This window comes from Bradysia coprophila (assembly GCF_014529535.1).
Source record: "Bradysia coprophila strain Holo2 chromosome IV unlocalized genomic scaffold, BU_Bcop_v1 contig_84, whole genome shotgun sequence".
Taxonomy (NCBI): Eukaryota; Metazoa; Arthropoda; class Insecta; order Diptera; family Sciaridae; genus Bradysia; species Bradysia coprophila.
In genome coordinates this window covers 4,376,543-4,396,782 of record NW_023503376.1, presented here as the reverse complement: position 1 = coordinate 4,396,782, position 20,240 = coordinate 4,376,543, and the positions used below count along the sequence as shown (strand labels likewise).

The 20,240-nt window shown below is 36.4% G+C and overlaps 2 protein-coding genes across 3 annotated transcripts in view; one reads left to right on the top strand and one right to left on the bottom strand.

Annotated features, from left to right (window-relative positions):
• The window catches only part of LOC119072570 (facilitated trehalose transporter Tret1-2 homolog), a 30,476-nt gene extending 27,958 nt beyond the window's left edge, over positions 1-2,518 (top strand). For both annotated transcript variants that reach the window (XM_037177812.1, XM_037177813.1), the window contains one exon: positions 1,744-2,518. In XM_037177812.1, the coding sequence (XP_037033707.1) occupies positions 1,744-2,008 (265 nt within the window). In that variant the 3' untranslated portion in view covers positions 2,009-2,518. The remainder of the gene's footprint in view (positions 1-1,743) is intronic.
• A 10,344-nt stretch (positions 2,519-12,862) lies between these two features.
• Positions 12,863-20,240, bottom strand: part of LOC119072568 (solute carrier organic anion transporter family member 4A1) — a 36,105-nt gene continuing 28,727 nt past the window's right edge. The window contains exons 6-11 of the mRNA XM_037177808.1: positions 16,259-16,283; positions 15,845-15,941; positions 15,605-15,782; positions 14,877-15,512; positions 14,634-14,816; positions 12,863-14,469 (exon numbers count right to left, since the gene is read on the bottom strand). Of these exons, the coding sequence (XP_037033703.1) occupies positions 14,286-14,469; positions 14,634-14,816; positions 14,877-15,512; positions 15,605-15,782; positions 15,845-15,941; positions 16,259-16,283 (1,303 nt within the window). The 3' untranslated portion in view covers positions 12,863-14,285. The remainder of the gene's footprint in view (positions 14,470-14,633; positions 14,817-14,876; positions 15,513-15,604; positions 15,783-15,844; positions 15,942-16,258; positions 16,284-20,240) is intronic.

The following is a 20,240-nucleotide window of genomic DNA, read 5'->3' as shown; positions in this document are numbered from 1 at the left end:
AAATTTAATTGCTGGACGCTATTGCTATCTACCAATGAACCAAAATCTTGAAAAAGTTAAACCGAGACAAAGCTTTTCGCGTGATACTTTTGAAGGAAAAATTGGTTTTTCCAATTTTTGTAACTCATGATCACCAACAAACCAATTTTCCGTCAAAAGTAACACGAAAAAAGCTTTGTCTCGGTTTAACTTTTTCAAAAAAAGGATTTTGGGTCAGTGTCACTGAGACTGGATCAGTAGAAATAGCGTCCAGCAATTAAATTTTATTTCCTTTCAACGAATACAAAAAGCTGGCTAAGTAATGCATTTGGCTATAATAAGAATCTGCGTCCATTCCATTTCCCTGAAGGTAAGAGCAATGAACCTTTCACAAATTTGAAGCCTACATTTAGGCGGAAAAACTGTGTTACTTTTAAAGGAATAATTGCTTTGTGGGTGATAACTTACCAACTTGGAGTAACCTTTGCAGATTGTGTAAATTTATGGAATCTGCACAGGAAAATGTGGTATCATCGTTTTGTGTCAAGAAGTGTTGGCTTTGAGTAACTATGATAAATGTTTGTGGTGATGTAGACTGCTATGAGAAAACTCAGAATTTGTGCCAATTTTAGTGAACTATTGCGTTTTCTCGTAGTAGGTTACACATCCAAACATTTATTATTTTCACTCAAAACCAACACATTTTGTCACAAAACGATGGTTGCCCTTTGCCAAGAAAGGATGAGAAGTTATGACTCACCACAAACCAATTTTTCCTCTAAAAGTAAACATTTTTGCGTGCTTTAAGAGGCATCGGTACTTCGGAGAATTGTTGCCTACATTTGTGCGCGAAGCTAACACATTCGTTGTCGATATTGCTGTCGTACATATTTGAAAAAGAAACCTGTTGGAAAGATATCATCAAAAGTAAACTAAAATCCAGTATTTAAAAAACGCCAAAATTTATGCTTTTCAGCAAATAATCGATGCCTATCAATGGCTTTACTTTTTCAACAAAAAAAAGATTTTGGTTCAGAGTATTTTTCCGCCTAAAAGTAGGCTCTTCAACAGAGAACTTTTTTTTAAATTCTACCTTAAGAGGCACCGGCACTTAGCTAAAATTGTAGCCTACATTTGCGTGTTTCGTATTTCATTTTTGTTAATATCTTTTCATCAGAATCCCTTTTGAAAAATGTACGACCGCAATTCCGACCACGAATCTGTTAGCTTTAAATAAAAATTAGTTTTGGTTGTAGTCGTTTGATCAGCTCTGAGAAAAGTGAGCAGTTTAATGAAATTTTCATAAACTGCTCATTGTTCGCAGAGCTGGTCAAATTGCTACAACCAAATCTATTTTCTGTTGAAAGCTAACACATTCGTGGTCGGAATTGCGGTCGAACATTTTTGAAAAAGGATTCTGATGGAAAGATATCATCAAAAGTAAACTAAAATCCAATATTTAAAAATCGCCCTAATGTATGCTTTTCGGCAAAGTACCGGTGCCTCTTAAAAGATCGGTCGAGGATTTTTGGAACTCGACCCGGACCTAGTCTGAATGAAATTTTAAAAATCCGATAAAACTGAAACCGACCCGAATTACATTCTCGAATCCCGACAACCAAAACCCGACAAAATTGATTCCCAAACGTCCTAATATTTAGTAAAGTTTTCCTAAAATTCTTAAAACGTCCTAAAAACACCACAAAATATGCCCTGACCGTATAACCGTAAATCACCCATTCATTACAACGATTTTCGTTTCAGATCTCTATCCGATTTTCTGGGTGGTGCTTACGCAGTTCAATGGTTCTTTGCAGCGGTATCAATATGTGGCTTTGGCTTCGCACTATTATTTTTACCCGAGACGCACGGCAAAAAGTTGTCCGAAATTCAAGCTCACTTCAGCGGTGAGGCGAAAAAGCAAAAGAAACTAAAGAAACAGAAGAAAAACGGTGTGACGAACCGAAAGCCGAAGCAGACGTTGGAAACGGTACAAGAGGCCGAACGAATGATGAAAGAAACGGTATAAGAATGCCGGTTTGCGGATGAGACTACCCACATCGGCGAGACAGAATTTTTTCTCTATTTATTTTTAGTATGCAACTCATGACGTCGGTTTTATTTAAAACGGAAAAATTTCGTTTGTTTTTTGTGTTGACATTTTTTGTTTTGTTTAATTTTGTGAGTAAATTGGAAAGAACCAAATCTTACGGCTAATTCCGACCTTAGCTGTCGTTATGAGTTACTCGCTTGAAAGAGAAAGATAGGAAGGAAAAAAAAAGAACATTTTCATTTACTTTGTAGGTTTGTGATAGAATTCAAATAGGTATCTGAAGTATTATTAGAACTTGTCTCTAATTGTTTAATTTTCACCTCTTTTTTGTGTTTTTGTTTTGTTTTTTTGACAAATTTAATTATTTCTTAATTATATGCCACGCAACTATAGAACAAATTTTGAAAGGATTTATACGAATAATTATTTACCAATCTAAGTAACACATTAAATGTTTGTGCCCGGACTGGCCATATGAGTCGAAAATCTCGAGTTGCACCCTTTCACTTTTTACTTCGACTTCTTACCCAATTGGCGCCAATTTCAACAAAAATTTGCAACCTACACATTAGTCGCATAAAAAACAAGACATCCATTGTGCCTATTGGTATCCACTCTTGGCTTGTTTATGGCCCACAGTTGAAGAATACTTGTCCCACATTTGGCCTATGGCACTTTTGATTATTTTGTCTAACACGCAGTGCCGGACTGGCTCGGAAAATCGCTTCAAAAGCTATAAGCACTTGTAAAAATCAAAAAAAAAATGAAATTTTCATACAAAAATCGTCCTTCGGGAATCGTTTGAGTTTCCAGTATATCCAGTCCGGAACTGTTGACGAAATAGTTTAGCCCCTTTAGGCACTATAGCTGCGAATGAAGCATAAGGCTCGGAACGGGTTCGGGTTGACCTGATCAGTTCAGGTTATGACCCGAACCGCTTGTAGACCCGAACCTGAACTAAGACTTCGGGTTCAACCCGAACTTGACCCGAACCTGAATTTTCGATTTCGGGTTCAAACCGAACCCGACCCGAACTCGAAGTTATTCAACTTGAACTTGACCCTAACCCGAATTTCCATTTCGGGTCTGACCCGAACCTGATCTGAACCCGAAATTTTCAAAAAGATCAGGTCCGGTTCGGGTGACCCGAAAATTTTACACTAAAAAATGCCAAAAATTTCGGGTTAACCCGAACCGGACCTGATTTCTTTGAAGATCTCGGGTTCAGGTCAGGTACGGGTCAAACCCGAAATGGAAATTCGGGTTCGGGTCAAGTTCAAGTTGAATAACTTCGAGTTCGGGTCGGGTTCGGTTTGAACCCGAAATCGAAAATTCAGGTTCGGGTCAAGTTCGGGTTGAACCCGAATTTTTAGTTCAGGCTCGGGTCAAGATCAGGTTCGGGTTCCGGTCTGACCGAACCCGACCCGTTCCGAGCCTTAATGAAGCATGGCCTGTTTTTTTGGTAATTTAATTCTATAAAATTCTTGAAAATTGCAAAAAATTCTTTAAAATCCTTCAAATGAATTTTAAGAATTTTTACGGAATTTTACGGAATAACAAAAATATGCCCTGAAACGAAGCCTTTTGTTTTGTACATTTGCGCCATATTCTGACATGCATCAAGATTCGCAGTCTTGGCAGAACAGCTCGAAATTGAGTTGTTTTGTTCATTTTAAAGCCACACGATTTCAGGCTGTAATATCTCATGAGTTTTTTTTACAAATAAAATATTTTTGGTCATGTGGGACAACTGACAGAGTCGCAAATTTCGATGTAGAGATTGATAACATCGGACAGATAATTTTGCAAAAAAAGAACGAATGAAATACTTAATATTACGGGTAGTTATATATCAGCGGCAACATAAAATTATCAACCAACAAGAAACAAAAACTTATTTTTTTACTTAAAAACAAATTTTGAATAAAATTTATTTTAGTTAGTTAGCGGTAAGCTCATTTTTATAATAAAAACGAGAATTTAAAAAAGAAACATTTTTTTTTGTGGACATCTCATTTCCAAAAGAAGAATGTCGGTTCGTTCAGCAAATGGATTGAATTCAGCGGCTCACTCAAGCTTAACGCATGGGGTTTAGCAAAATGTCAGGATTTCGCCCATTTCAAGTGAATGCGCTTTAATAACTAAGGTAGTTGCGGTGTGCTGTGGTCTGCAACGGTCTTACCTAGGATCTTACACACTGAATGACACGTATGATCCATATATACCATGAGCAGATATGATGAGGCGACATTACTACACGGTCAATATCGTCAGGAACGATATTATCGTTTTTTAGACGATATTATCGTTCAAAAAAACGATAATATCGTTTTTAAACGATACTATCGTTTTTTTGGACGATACTATCGTTTTTTTAGATGATACTATCGTCTAAAAAACGATATTATCGTTCAAAAGACGATAATATCGTTTTTTTGACGATAATATCGTCCTGGATGAAAATATCCGCTGGACGATATTATCGTTATTTTCTTTTTCTGAACAAATTTATCGTTATTTTGGACGATATTATCGTCCTGGGCGATAATTTTTGGGACGATAATATCGATCTGGACGATAGTATCGTCCAGAACGATAATATCGTTTTTAATTAATTTATTTTTTTAAATTTGAGATGATAATATCGTTTTTAATTTATTTAAAATAAAAATTCTAGACGATAATATCGTCCTGGGCGATATTATCGTACTGGATGGTTGTTGAAGACGAAACACAAAATCTTGTAGATAAACACCTTTTTATAGACGGCAAATATATATTAAAAATTGGTTCATTTGGTTCCGTAAATTTAAATTTTATATAGAAAAATTACACAGACTAATTATGAGACGATGCGAGAAAAAAAATTAACTCCTAAGTTCCGACACCGTTCCGGCGCCCGGCTCGCATTGCAGCCCTCCGCTTCGCTCCGGGACAATGGGCCGGATCGCTCGGCGTGTTAAAACGCTTTTTATGTACAATCAAAGTTTGTATTCATTTCGTAAAAAGATGATTTCTTTAGGGACGAACTAAACGCCTTTACGTTTCATTTCGTAAAAGTGTGAATTCCCTAGGAAGGAACGAACAAAACGTCTTTACGTTACATTTTGTAAAAGGATGAATTCCCTGGGATCAAAGAGTTCGACTCGTGCGACTGTAACATGTAACACTGCAGTTTTTAAACACTGATGTGTATGGACCAATGTATGTAGTGAACGCAACCGATTTTACGATTATTTACTTTCCATCAATAAATACTTTGTAAACTCATCCTTTCACTTAATGTATCGAAACTCTGCTTTCCCTGAAGGTTCTGCTAATTTTGAGGTAATCTTGAGATCTCAATCTCAACTCAACTTGAGATTGTGGTAATCTTGAGTTGAGATTAAGATCTCAAGAAAATCTTGAGTTGAGTTGAGATCTCAACTCAACGTAATCTCAAGATTGTCTTGAGTTGAGCTAAGATATTCTACATTGAGGAAAGACGTTGACTTGATACATAGCTGCAATAAAAAATATGATTTTTAATGGAGGAAGTTACCGACTTTGTGTGAGTAAATTGTCCTTCTTTTATTTTTTGGTAGGTGATTTCCTTTGACAATTGTTTTTCGATATTTTGGAAGAAAATTCGGTTCTTGCTGCACCTCTGAGTAAAATTGAGTCCTGGACAATATTACCACCCAAAACTAAACGATAATATCGTCCTGTGCGATATTATCGTTTTTTTAAACGATAGTATCGTCCTGGACGATATTATCGTTTAAGAAAACGATAATATCGCCCAGGACGATATTATCGTTTTGGACGATATTATCGTACAGAAAACGATACTATCGTCCAGACAATATTTTAGAATTTCTCAATTTAGACGATATTATCGTCCTGGATGACAAATTTTTGGGCGATAATATCGTTTTTTTGGACGATACTATCGTCCAAAAAAAACGATATTATCGTTTTTAGACGATGCTATCGTCTAAAAAACGATAATATCGTTCCTGACGATATTGACGGTGTGAAAATGTCCCGCAGATATGTGGTACTATATTTGCCAGGAGAGCGTATTCAACTCAATAATTCGAGCGAAAAGTGTTTGTTTTGAATTAAGCATGACATGTTTGGCGTCTTCGTATAGCTTAGAATTTATGGATTTGGGCTAAACTACGCTTTAGAAGACATTACATTACAATTCCAACATAGGACTCCAGCTATTTCATTGTACATGACAACAAGGAAAAGAGTGGGTAAGTGATTTTGAAAGGCCCATAGCTTTCCAGTAGAGAAGAGAATGAAGAGAGGGGAGATGAGAAGAGCTTCACAGCAAAGGCCTTCACAATCCCCTTCGGGTCGGGCTGAAACACCCCACTTATCAAATACACAACTTGGAACCTCGTAAGTGATATTCTATTACAAACTTGTGTACGGTAAGTGCATTTTCACTGTCACAAACAGTGATGCTAAGTACACTATACCGTGCATAAACATGTAACGAGACAGTCGTCAGGAACTATCGTATAAACATCACATCGACGAACCGGAACGTGTGTGCGGCGGAATTAAAACAAAAAACGAATAATTTTTATTGAATGAGTTGTATGAAAGTTTTTATTTTTATTTATTATTACAAATATCAATATTTTTGTTTGTATAGTAATCTTAGACACATAACTAATATTCAGTCGTTGCATATTTTATACATTAATAATTTCATTTATATTTATAGGGTATTCTTATTACGTATTATATTATATGTATACTTACATCAGCTATGGCAATGTAATATTCTTCTGCATTTTATTTTTAGATTAAACGACTAAGTAGTATCTTGACATAAAATATTAAGTTTGTGTAAATTGTCTGCAATTTGTTTAATCAAATGTTTTCCATTCCGTTTAAATAAGTGCGACAGGAAATTGCAATGAATTAATTTTTTAACGTTTTTGGATACACCTGGGTGTGAGATTATTCTATAAATTTTTGTTATTATTTCTTCGTTGACTATTTTGCTGATTATATTTGACATCAATTTTGTGGAGGGTATTCGGGGTTAAATATAAGTAGTCAGTAAATCGAAAACATTTTTTTAAATATCTGAAACACAATTCGAGGTTTTGATTGCCTATGAACGATCAACTCGAAAACTGTCAAAAGGCCAGACATTTATTCCATATGAAGTACTACACATTCTCAAAAAAATGCTATTGAGCATGCGCTGGACGAAGGACCATTCTATCGAAATTAGAAACCCAGATTTCAACTTCAGCTGCAATGATTTAAAACAAATCAATCGAATGTCTACTCTTATAACTAAAAGTGTAGGACTGAGTAACAATTTTTAAAAAAAAGGTGTGGCAAAAATAGACTGGATTTACGTACCCAAAAAGCTGAAATAAACCTTGTGGTATGCACTTTTCACGGGTTTCAAAATTTATTCGACCATAGCACTGCTCCCAGCATAAACTTAAAAAATATTTGGAGTATTTGGTATCAGAATAGGCTTCGTGTAAACAAATACATGTATCAAAATATTTAGGGTTTTGATGTCTCTCATACCAGTGTTAATGCTAGGAGCAGTGCTATGCTTCGACTCATCACATCGAAGTCACTTGAAACAAATCAGTTACTAAACAAAGTGGCGGATGATGACTGCATAGAATAGTTAGTCTGTTACAGACGGCTGTCATCTGTTATCGACAACGACAGTAATAATAAACGACAAGCTCTGACTAAAGAGGTCAGATATAGCAAAAAAACATGTTCAAAACAAATGAAGTAAAAGATTTCTGAAATCAATCTATGAAAATCTTCTATCAAATGAAGTAATAGATCAGATAGTAAAACTTTACTATGCTTGCCGTCTGTGACAGGTTAGAGAATATATGTTTTTGTGACTAGGGATGGGAGACGTTCAAAATTATCGATAATATCAATCAAAAGAAATTATCGATAATTGATTAATCATATCGTTATCGATAATTCAATAATTATCGATAATTATCAAAATATCGAAATTAGATAATTATCAAATTATCGATATTTTGATATTTATCTGAAAATTCATGATAATATACCGATATATCGGAATATATCGATAAATATCGGATTTTCGGACCGAAATATCGATATATCGAATTATCGATATCTTGATAATTATCAAAATATCAATAATTATCGATTATCGATATTTTTTTGATAATTTTCGATAAAAAAAGTCGATAATTATCGATAATCATTATCATTATCGCCCATGCCTATTTGTGACATGATCATGGTGACAAGTACAGTCAGATACATTGAAATTTTCATATGAATTAGCGTCAGCTGATCCACACAAACAATCAAAACTGTTTAAACGGTTGAAGCTGCATGTAGCGCGTAGTAGTGGTAAAACCGTATAAACAGTTTTCATTGTTTGTGTGGATCAGCTGAAAAACAGCTGACGCAAATTCATGCTAAAATTTCACTGCCTCTAACTGTAACCACTGATTGACGCAAAACTTACAAGATATTTTCAGTTTTTCATAGAAGTTTCGTCGAAACGGGACAGCATATCCTTTGCAGTATTTATAGAATTGAGTCTACGACAGACACAACTAACTTAGGCAAGTTATTTGGTCGCCGTCGGTTTTATTTTTTGACTATTAACATTCTTAGCAATAATTTTACGAAGAGAAGGATAGAATTATACAGATAATGGTGACTCATCTCAGTGAACGAAACAATTATTTATGCCACCACCGAGTGGTAATGATTTTTAAGCCACTAGATGCGTAAATTGTCATTCGAGGCCGCAGACCGAGTGTGACAATAGGTATATCGTATGATAATGCTTTTTAAGCTCATAATATGTACTGTCATAGTCATACTCAGCCTGCGGTCTTGACATTATAGTCATTATAGACATTTAGTGCCTATAAATACAGTCGGTGACGTAAAAATAGTTATTTTCCTTCCAAACGCTAAGGCCCGCTTTCGACTAGTGCAGGAGAACCTCTTATTCCATAAAAAAGCCTTTGACATTAGTTAGGAACAATATTTTTCCTAAACGGTGTTGGAAATGCGCGACAAAGTTGCGATATTTTAACACTAGTTAGGAAATGGCTTATCCTTGTATCGCTTGCTTTCACCCAAAATGAAAACCTACTCAGTTCAGTGTGACTAGTTTATCATGGCCCTACGTTAGTGAAGGGCCGTGACGCAAGTCCGTTCACACTGAAAAATTTGACAAAATTTTTTTCCGCAGGACTAAGGAACATATATACACAACTTTTCCGACTTTTCCCCCTTTGCTCCTACTACCCCCAAAGTATTTTATTCGTAATCTGGGCGTCCATACGAGTTCAACGAGCTATCACACGCCTCATAAAGTTCAGATTTGGCCGAGATATTAATTTTCAAACTTTGGAAAATCGTATGAAGACATTCATTTTCATTCATTTTGAAATTGATGAATTTTACCAACCTTTGTTACTCTGTTATCTGTTACGACGAAACTTTTGAATTTACCGGTGGATTTGGCTGAAATTTTCAGGGTGTGTTAAGGACGTAATTCTAAGAAACTAATTTGAAGGAATTTTTATAAAAGCTTATAATTTCGAAGCTATGAGCGTGTTAAGCTATTGAGCTATGAGACCTATAACTCGGAAAATACGGCAGATGGAAACCTCGTGTAAAAGACAAAGTTATAGAGTTTTAGATTCTAGTCGATACGTGTTTCATGGTTTTCCTAAAAAGTCGTCTATTTGGGAGCTATGAGCGTTTTAAGTGCGAGCTATGTCATCCATAACTCGGAAAATATGGCAGATAGAAAGTTCGTTTAAAAGACAATTTTATAGAGTTTTTGATTCTAGTCGACACGTGTTTCATGGTTTCCCTAAAAAGTCGCTTATTTGGGAGCTATGAGCGTTTTAAGCGCGTCAAATTTTCGATTTTCGTCAAATTTGCGATTTTTATCAAAGTTTAGATTTTCGTCAAATTTTCAAATTCAGTCAAAATTTTCGAATTTCGTAAAAAAATTTATTTTCGTCAAATTTTCGATTTTCATCAAGTTTTCGATTTTCATCAGATTTTCGAATTCCGTCAAATTTTCGAATTTCGTCAAATTTTCTATTTTCGTCAAATGAAAGCTGGAAGATTCAGATTAAAGAGAAAGTTATACAGTTTTGTAAGAAGAATATTTTCGTTAAAACTGCACAATATGATTGTCTATTATCTGCGACCAAATTCTAAAAAATCACAAAAGAGCTGATATCGCCCAAAACCACTTACAGTGTAGGTGTGACGCAAGTCCTGTTATTCACTTACAAAGGAACTGATATCGGTGTAGGTGACGCTTACAGATTCGACACGCAAAAAGGTATGCGTCACAAATGGCAGCTGATGAGGAAAGTACACGAAAGTTTTATCAACAAAAATCTTACCCGAAAAATTTTAGGAAGAAAATTCTAATAAAAAAAATTTGCGTCACAAGTGGCAGATGTTGAGGAAGGAAAATTTTTAGACCCGTACGAAGTACTGGGGTCTTATGGGTTTACGCATACGTTTGTAACACGTCGAATTGGACTCCCTGAGTAAGGGGAAACCTATTGTGGTTGTCAAGAGATGCCAAATCCGCGAAAAAAAAAATGTCCGTCTGTCCGTCTGTCCGTCTGTCTGCACGATAACTTGAGTAAAACGGATCCGATTTTGAAAATTCTTTTTTTTCCCGTTTGGTAATGTCAAAAGACAGGCTAAGTTCGAAGATGAGTGATTTTGGATCGACCCTTCCCGAGCTGTGGCCCAATAAGTGCTTTACGGTTTTTCGAAGATATCTCCGGACATTTAAACGTTAAACTTGTAAGTGATACGTCAAATAAAAGGTATTTACAATACCGATCGACAAAAAAAAAGTTTATGGAAATCGGATGACCGACTCGTGAGTTAGACCCCTTGGTGTGGAACAGGCACAGGGCGGCAAGCAGTTTTTGCTTGTAGGTCGGCCACATTTGAACATATTTCGTCTGTTTTAGCTTTATTAGATAGGTATTGACCGTACCAATCAGGGAAAAATTTTTTTATGAAATTATGTTCTCCGGAGCGTGAGCTAGGTCTCTTGGAGTGAGCTCTTATCTGGCTACTCGGAAGTACAGTGAATGTGGAGTATTTTGTCAATATCTCGAGTAAATTTTGACCGAATTTCATGAATTTTTTTTTGTTTGAAAGGTATTAACGAATGTAAAGCGTCGGTACTATTTCCGGTCTCTTAACAAAATGGCTGCCGGCGGCCATATTGGATTTTAGTAAAAACGATATAAAGTGGGAAAATTTGTACTTAGATAGTTTCTGTTAACATGGAAAAAATTTGTTATGTGTGTGGGGTTTCAGGGATTCCATATACGGACATCTATATATACCTATATACAGCTATATTGAGCTATATACAGGCATATAGAGCTATATAATAGCATATATTTATCTGTGAAATGTTTATTTATAGTGAAATATAGGTAAATATAGCGGTATATAGCTGTTTAAATAGGAATTTATGAAATTTGACTTCGTACGGGGCTGTCTATATACCGCCCCGGCAATTTAATTGTATATGATAACAAGGCAAAGAGTGGATAATGTAAGTGATTTTAAAGGGAGAATAGTTTTTCAGCAGAGAAGAAAATGAAGTAAGAGAAATGAAGAGTTTCACATTAAAGACTTTTGATACGAATAGGTGTTTCGTACGGGTCGGCGTTAGCTATGTTTATAATTGTGAAATATATTGCTTTAAAGAATGGAATTCAAACGGAAGAAAGCCGAATCATCTGCCACTTTTTGACGCAAAATTTTTATTAGAATTTTCTTCCTAAAATTTTTCTGGTAAGATTTTTGTTGATAAAACTTTCGTGTACTTTCCTCATCAGCTGCCATTTGTGACGCATACCTTTTTGCGTGTCGAATCTGTAAGCGTCACCTACACCGATATCAGTTCTTTTGTAAGTGAATAACAGGACTTGCGTCACACCTCCACCAGGGCCGGCTTAGCATTTACAGCGCCCTGGGCAAAGAGCCTTGCAGCGCCGCATGAAAAATTTATTAAAGAAATTGTTTCCTACATTGTCAACCAAATCAAATAAAATGTTTTCAACATTTCCTCAAGAATATTATTTTCTAAGTAATGTGTAGTTAGAAACGGCGAGCGAGGCGAGGTGGCAAGCTTATGATAACATATAACCATATATGAATGAGAGATATATGATATAACCAGAGTTTTCGTGATTAATTCGCAAAACTTTCCCACAAACAAAAATCAAGTAAAGTTATAAAAAGGTTTCGCTCGTATTTTTCGGGATTTTAAGTTTGAAGTTTGTAGAATGAATCCGAAACAATTTTTTCTTGAAATTCTTCTTGAAGAACAAATTAAATCAAACAAATTTATTTAGCAAATAGCTATTTTCAAATACAAAGTTCCATAATCACAGACATTGAAAAATGAACACTACAATTCAAATTTACATCACAATCTATAGTTTCATTCAGGTGTTCTTTCAATTTACACTCGAATGTCCTCTCATTATTCTCACTTTTCACTTCACTTGGAAGATCGTTAGAACATGAACGCGTTGTGAGGAAAAACCAAGAAAAAAACGTGAATTTTTGACACAATATTTGTGATACTGTTACAGTTTCATTATATTGCGAGATTTACTCGCTTGGTAAGGCAACGCACTGCTCCTAGCATGAACACTACTTTGACAAACGTCGAATTTGGAGGCTTTTGTGATGAGAGCTACCGCTTAAGATTGATTGTATTGTGTGTTTGAACTCACACAACTAAAACAAGTCACCTATCTTCACGAAAGAAACGCAGTGCCTACTGTGACTTCATCAGCCTCCAAATATTTCTTATGTTCATGCTAGGAGCAGTGCGTTGGGTAAGGTCATGATTCGGAAAAAACGACTTGCGTTGAAGCAATTTCAAGGATCTAGGACTCGGGATCCCAAAAGTATTGAAGTTTAGGGCACTCTAGAATGATCCTTTGTCTTCACTTGAAATTTAAGTAATTGGCCTTGGATTTCGACAAAAAAAATCGCGAATATATGCCATGAACAATTTTCAATGGGCGGAAACGGATTTGTTCGGCAGCTTTTCCAGCTGCTTTATTTGTTCCAAACTCCCGTTGTCCGGCGATCATGAGCAGGTTTCAGCTCATGAGGAATTTACAAAATTTTCGAAAATTCCTCATGAGCAAAAAGCTTTCCATCATCCGACTATCACCGGCGGCTGACGAAAATGAAGCAATGGAATGGTTATTGAAAATTATTTATAGTGTCTTCAGCCAGAAGCCTCAAAGTTCAACTTTTCTAAAGCAGGACCATCATAAAAACGCTTTAAATAACCAAATACGAACAGCCTTGGGTTAGTCGATGTGCGTGTATTATTCAAAAATATCAAGTTAGATGTATATATGCATTTCTTGTAGCTCACATTTACCCCAAGAATGTAATGTACAGACGCAAGCGAAGCGAGCGCGAATTTTTTTTAATCGACGTTGATTTGTGCATGACTTATGTTGAACGTGAAATGATTACATTGTCGAGAAAATTTAATTTCTAAGCGCCCCCATTTTTCCAGCGCCCTGGGCCGGGCCCACTTTGCCCATGGGTTAATCCGGCTCTGACCTCCACTGTAAGTGGTTTTGGGCGATTATTCATCCCTTGCATTCGGTTCATTGACGAACCATAATTATGGCTATAAAAAAACAATTAACTAGTCACACTGAACTGAGTAGTTTTTCATTTTGGGTGAAAGCAAGTGATACAAGGATAAGCCATTATTCGTCACCAAACCCAGCAATACAAAAAAATCCAGATGGTTAGGAAAAACTATTTCTTCAACATTACACTTCAACGCTCCACGCATTTTCAATCACCGGTTTTGTGACTCATTCCCCTCAGGTGATAATAAAGCTTAAATTTAGGTCCGTCTAATTCTACTGATATAACCTAATTGATCGATGAATCTCGTATCATAAATTACATTTAGAGATGGCCTCTTTAACTGACGCTCCATAAACATAAATATGCATAAAACATGGACATGTAGTCTGCTGTCGGTACATAAAAAAAGTTACATTAAAAATAGCAGTCATCCTAATGGACATAACGAGCAAAAAAACCGTCTCATTCAATTAATTATCTAAAAAAAAATCTCCCCCATCCCTCCAGCAACATAATCACCGAGCGCCCATCCGATTTTATTATTCAAAAACCACATCTCACATTAAAATCTCTTGTTTTCAGTTGAATTTACCACATTAGCGTTACCGTTCTGTGATACAGTCACTTGTTGATCCGCACCATTTTCCATGGATTTATTCCCTTTCGGTGGTTTATAGCACCACCATGCTCCAAAGAAAAATATTATTGAACACGCTTTGCCGATTACCGCCAGCGCTAGCATATATCTGAAAACAATTTTTTTTTAAATTATTTTTTTCATTCAATTTGCATGCCACACGGACCGCGATGAGTCTTTATACGTATGTAGGATATACAACGTAATCGACTTCCGCGTATTTAATTGATTGATGCGAATTTGATTAGAATAGAGGGACAATATGGGACATACTTGCTCATGTAGTGATTATCATACACCAAACAGTTGCCAGCATCATCGCATGATTCTTGCCATAAAATGCAGGTATTGTCAATTAGTGTACCGAATATCATCGGGGCAGGAATCGTGCCTAATATTCGCACCTTGATCCATTGTATACCCAATGCAAAACTGCGCTGATTGTCGTGCACACATCTACCGAGGATAGGAAACTTTTCCAAATTTGCTTTCAAAGCTCTGGCAAAATTGAATTACCTCAGCGTCGCTGACAGAGCCGGCATCGTTGCTAGGAATGTGAATAGCATGACAAAGAAACAGAGCGCAATGAACAACCAGAGATTACTGCAACTAGTTTCACACATCGTATTGATGGCATCGAAGCCACGATCCTGTGTACTATTCGGTGCAACGATGCAATCGCAATCCAAATAAACTTTCGAATTTTCCATGCTCAGCTCCTTCGAACAACCAGCATGGCACGGTGAGTAGTACATTATTCCGTCAACACCACAGATTGGATCGTAGTTTTTCCGATTGCACGAACATTTACTGTTGCATGAACTGTCCAAACTGTAGCCGTATTGCATGTCCATTTTCCTAGCTTCGGTGCTAAGCGTTGGCAATTTGGTCGGAAAATATGCGGCCGTGACACCAGCAAAAGTTAAGTTCGGACACGAGAGCATGAAACAAACGGTGAACAATGTGGCAATGATGGTAGCGATGAGACAAAGTTTTATGATTCCAGAGCACGTCAGGTTAAATTTCTTGACCAAATAGCCACCCAAAAATGTTCCTCCACCACCAGCTGGCACCGTTATCAAACCCATTAACATGGCTGACCAGACAGCAGTTACACTGAATTGATTTTCGATAACTTTTGGAAGGAAGGCGCTATGAAACAGAGAGAAAATCGTCAAATACCTTACATTGTTAACTAGCCTAGGGTTCATTCCTGTTGCAGAAGGACACGCAAAAAGGCTTACCAAAATCCCGCTATAATTAGGCCTTCAGACGCACCAGCTAGATTAAGAAATGCAAATGTAGGATTTTTCAGCAGCGTCCACAGCGCTTCTGGTATGTCTTTCAAGCGTGAATACTTTTTCGCAGCATCACTTCCATCATGCGCTTCAGATACTTTGTCCTGTTGCAGTTCAAATGAGCCTATTTGATAGGAGAGGAACATAAGATTACTTCCGATTTACATCGCAAATCATTTTAGTCACCCGGCAAAGATCGTGGATAAGCTAAAATGGGAATGGCCAGTAAAACGCACAGCACGGCAACGAAAATGAAACCAATCCACCAAGCTCCAACCCAGACCTTTAGAAAGTGGGTGGGACGAATCCGGTATTAATTAAAGGTAAATTGCTGTTTTTTCCTGAGGGAGCAATGGATGGCACGCTGAATTTTGACCAGCACTCAGAAAAGTGGTGAGTAGTATATGTGGTATACTACACGCTTTTCTCGGATCTGGTCAATTTGCTAATACATTTGTAGTCGGGGTTGTACCTCTACATTTTCCAAAGCGGAGATTTTTACATCAAAAATACTACGCTCAAATTTCGACTATAATTTCAGAGTACTGTCCATTGCTCTTGAAGGAAAATAAATTTTTCCGGTTTTGACTTGTCAATTACCTTGCTCTGTGGAGTCAATCCAAGACTGAAAGTAAAAATGGGAAAAATTAGTCTCTGTCGAGGTCTCTGTGCGACAGTTTTGTCATTTTTTTAAAGTTCATTAAATAGGACCACGCAGATCCATAATGCATCGGTGTCATCAGTTATCGACAGCAATGACACAATTAACAGTTGGACTTTTGTTATCTTATTTAATAACATTGTTTTGACAGAAGCAACGCACTGTCAAGCACCGAAGCTGACTTTGACATTACTCAATTAGATCGGTTCAGTCCTCTATTTGAGTGACGTCAACGTCAGCTTTGGTGCTAGACAGTGCGTTGACAGAAGTAATAGATTCGAAATTTTACTCATGCTGTATATGAAGCAATCCATCATAACATCTAATTGTTTTAGAATACGATTGTTGAACAAACGTTTCACTTCTGCACAGACAAGTCAGAGGAAGTAGTTACGGAAATTTTCTCGGCTTTACTACTGTTTTGCACGCGTAGAAGGTGCCACTTTCGTTTTAAAGCGTGTTCTATGATTCCTATCATTTTTTGTGTTATTGAGAACTGAGAAGAACAGCTTCGATACGAAAGTGGCACTCTTTACGTGTGCAAAACAGTAGTGTAAATGTGAAAAATGTGAGTAAATAATTTCTTCGATCCAATAAAATATGAAAAGACGGTTTGGATTAGGATAAGTTGCACTTTAAATTCAGTAGCATTATACATCCCCTAGACAAAAGCTTCTTCTTCTTGCGTAAGCTTATTGAGAGTCATATCGCCAAGACTTCAGGCGATCGGGAAACAAGCGGTCTCCGATTTTAATGAATGATAGCTCGCTGGATTCGTCTTTCAATTCTAGGAAACACGTATCTTTCACTTTTTCTAAAAAAAAAAATTATTTTCTGTCAAAAGCTCTCAAAACTAAAGACATGTCAGAGTGCACCGAAAACAGTTTTTCGGCAATAACTCAAGAAAAAATTAATTTAAATTGTTGTAATGTTGTACGAATGTACGAATGGAAAGACCTACAGGTAGAGTATACGCACTGCTTGGTGCGAGTACATCCACGAGAGTTATGACTAAAAATATATTGAATATTCGGAGAGTCCGGATTCTCTGCAGCTTCGTTGTTCCACGGAACTGAGTATGGGCTGTTGTAGCTGGCCTCACCCACTATCGTTGCACATATAAATGAACCCAGTACTTTTGTGCTGCAAGCCCACAGATGTCTTGGTAAAAAATGCAGATTTTTTCCTTCTTTCTGAGGGTTCTACAGCTGGAACAGCATCTGGAACGGTACTGCGGCAGTCATTTTTTATCGTCTACTATTCTTTTACCTTATCAATAGAAAAATGCTTCGATATGTCATAACTCTCGTGGATGTACTCGCACCAAGCAGTGCGTATACTCTACCTGTAGGTCTTTCCAAGGCCGACATTCGTACAACATTAGCACACATCTTTACTTCTGAGAGCTTTTGACAGAAAGAATTTTTTTTTATAGAAAAAGTGAAAGATACGTGTTTCCCAGAATTGAAAGACGAATCCAACGAGCTATCACTCATTAAAATCGAAGACCGCTTGTTCCCATAGTTAAAAAAATCGCCTGAAGATTTGGCGATATGACTCTTGAATATAAAAATCCAGAGTGAAACCGGTCCACAAAAAAATTCTAGTGGACAATGGTTTTGGCTCTCTAATTTTCTTATTCCGATAAAGGAATAATAGCGAGAGACGCCTTTATTCCACCATTAACTCTGAAAAGTGGTTTTCCCGTGGGTATAAGATAAACGAAATATCACGCCCGGCTTATTCATAGATTTTGAAAAAAAAGCTTAACATTTAACGTTCCTGAGCTTTCAAACATTAACTGGAAAACAATTTGGTTGCATAATCGAAACACAATTTGTATAAAATTATGAAAAGTTCCTCAACTTCAGTCTTGACCAATCTAATGTTCAATTGATATTCATTCCAATCATGCATCCCAAATTGTTTATGATTTAGAATTTCGAACCTAAATATTTACTGTGAACCGTTTGCATATTAACCGTAAAACAATACAAATCCAAAATATTCACACAAAGGCACTTCAATGCTTCAAATACATTAAATGATGCTGAAATGTTTGCTATTGTGATTGTTGAGATTCTCGACATACATATTTCGCTAGCAAACATTTCTAATTTTTTTTTTGTTATTTTTTGTTTTCATTCAACCGCACAATCTGCGATACAAACCATTTATCGCCCCCTTCAACGGCAAACATATGGGAAATTATTTTTTTTTGTTACATGTTTGCATTCCGAATGTATGTGGCTACGACATTGCTAAAATAGAGTCATCCAGAGTCTTTTGAAGTGATGCTTTTCAGTCTCTTAAAAATATTTTGAATGAAACCGAACAAAAAATAAAAATAATAAACAAGCAAACCCTAAAGTAGCATACTCCCTCATTCCAGCATATTTTTTCCCATCTCTCTCGCAACAGGAGACTGGGTGGAAATAGAAAGGAAGTCATCAAAAGGTAGGTAACATCAACAAATAATGTTTTCAAAAAATGGAGCGAGGGTGAAAAAATGCGAGTGTAAATTGCATTTTATTAATTCAGCCAAAGGTTATTTGCTTGGATTCACGTGGAAACGACGATTTTGTTTCTTGATGCTTTTTTTTCCTCAAAAAAAATCCCGTCAGCATTTTTCATAGCGTACAGCAACAACGGCGGTACATTTTTTCCGTATAATGTTGTTATTGTTTGTGCCATGCTGATTTGAATAATAGCAGGTTATTTAAAAGAAAAATATACTTCCAGAGGCTCTGTAGTGGGAGAGATGTGGTGAAAATTGAATTTAACCATAATAGAGACGGCGAAACGTAACTTTCTTATTTTCACTTCATTTTTTTTTCGACAAAAAAAAGCTAAGTAGATTTATGATGGCATTTAGTTACACTTTCAGCAAATTAGTTTTGGTGTTGGTAAAACGGCTTATGAATGTTTATGCTGTGGGTTTATCATGTGATTATCTGTAGAAATGTGCCTGCCAGCTTCATTGAAGTAGTTAAGCTACAATTAAGTATGCTCATATAATTTGTCGGTTTTTACGTTAAAAGAGGCCATTGAAGAGAAACCTGTGGGTTCATGCTTGATACTTTATATCTCAATGATCGTAGTCGACTTGTATGATTTCATCATTTCTTTTAGCTCAAATTTTGACTGAACAAACACTAGCGAGAATGTCAATTAGAAACTAAATCGTCATGCAGATGAATTTACAACCTCTTCGAAGTAATTTGTTAAACACATCAACAAGCAATTATTACTAGTGTCAACGCACTTCAAGCAAAAGTGCTATTAATGACAGCTGTCAAATAGAGTACTATGTTATCCTCACTTTTTTACAGTGTAAAATTTTGTGTGGAGCACTGTCAAGTTTCAGTATCCGATTTAGAGTACCACTTTTGCTTGAAGAGCGTTGCTAGTGTATATCGTCTAATACCAACAAAAATCTCTTCGAGAAAAGTGTGACGCAGTCTTTGAAATACAATTTCTAAAATGAATGATATCGCTAGAGTTGACGCTTTCAGCTTCGTTACGCAAAAATTAAATTTTACACCCAATTAGTTCAAACAAGCTGGCTTAGGGTTTCTCATCATCTGCCAAATAATTTTTACCAAAAAAAAATTGACTGGAAACAACCAAAATTTTACCAAAAAAATCTGCGTCGCATGTGGCAGATAAATTTTCTTGCTGGTCTGTTCCTGAACATTTATTTTACTCCAAAGCCGGTAATCGCTTGACGTGAATGTCAATCTCGTAGGTGTGCTCGTGGAGCTGGTTTTCTTTTCTATACAGGACTATGTCCTACACCTCACTGACAACAAGAAACGATCACTTGTTTCAACAATATTTTTCCCCATTTCCCATAAGTTCCTCTTCAACGAAATCGATCAAGTTGTGTATCGGTCGAGAGAGGATAAATGGCCTTTAAAT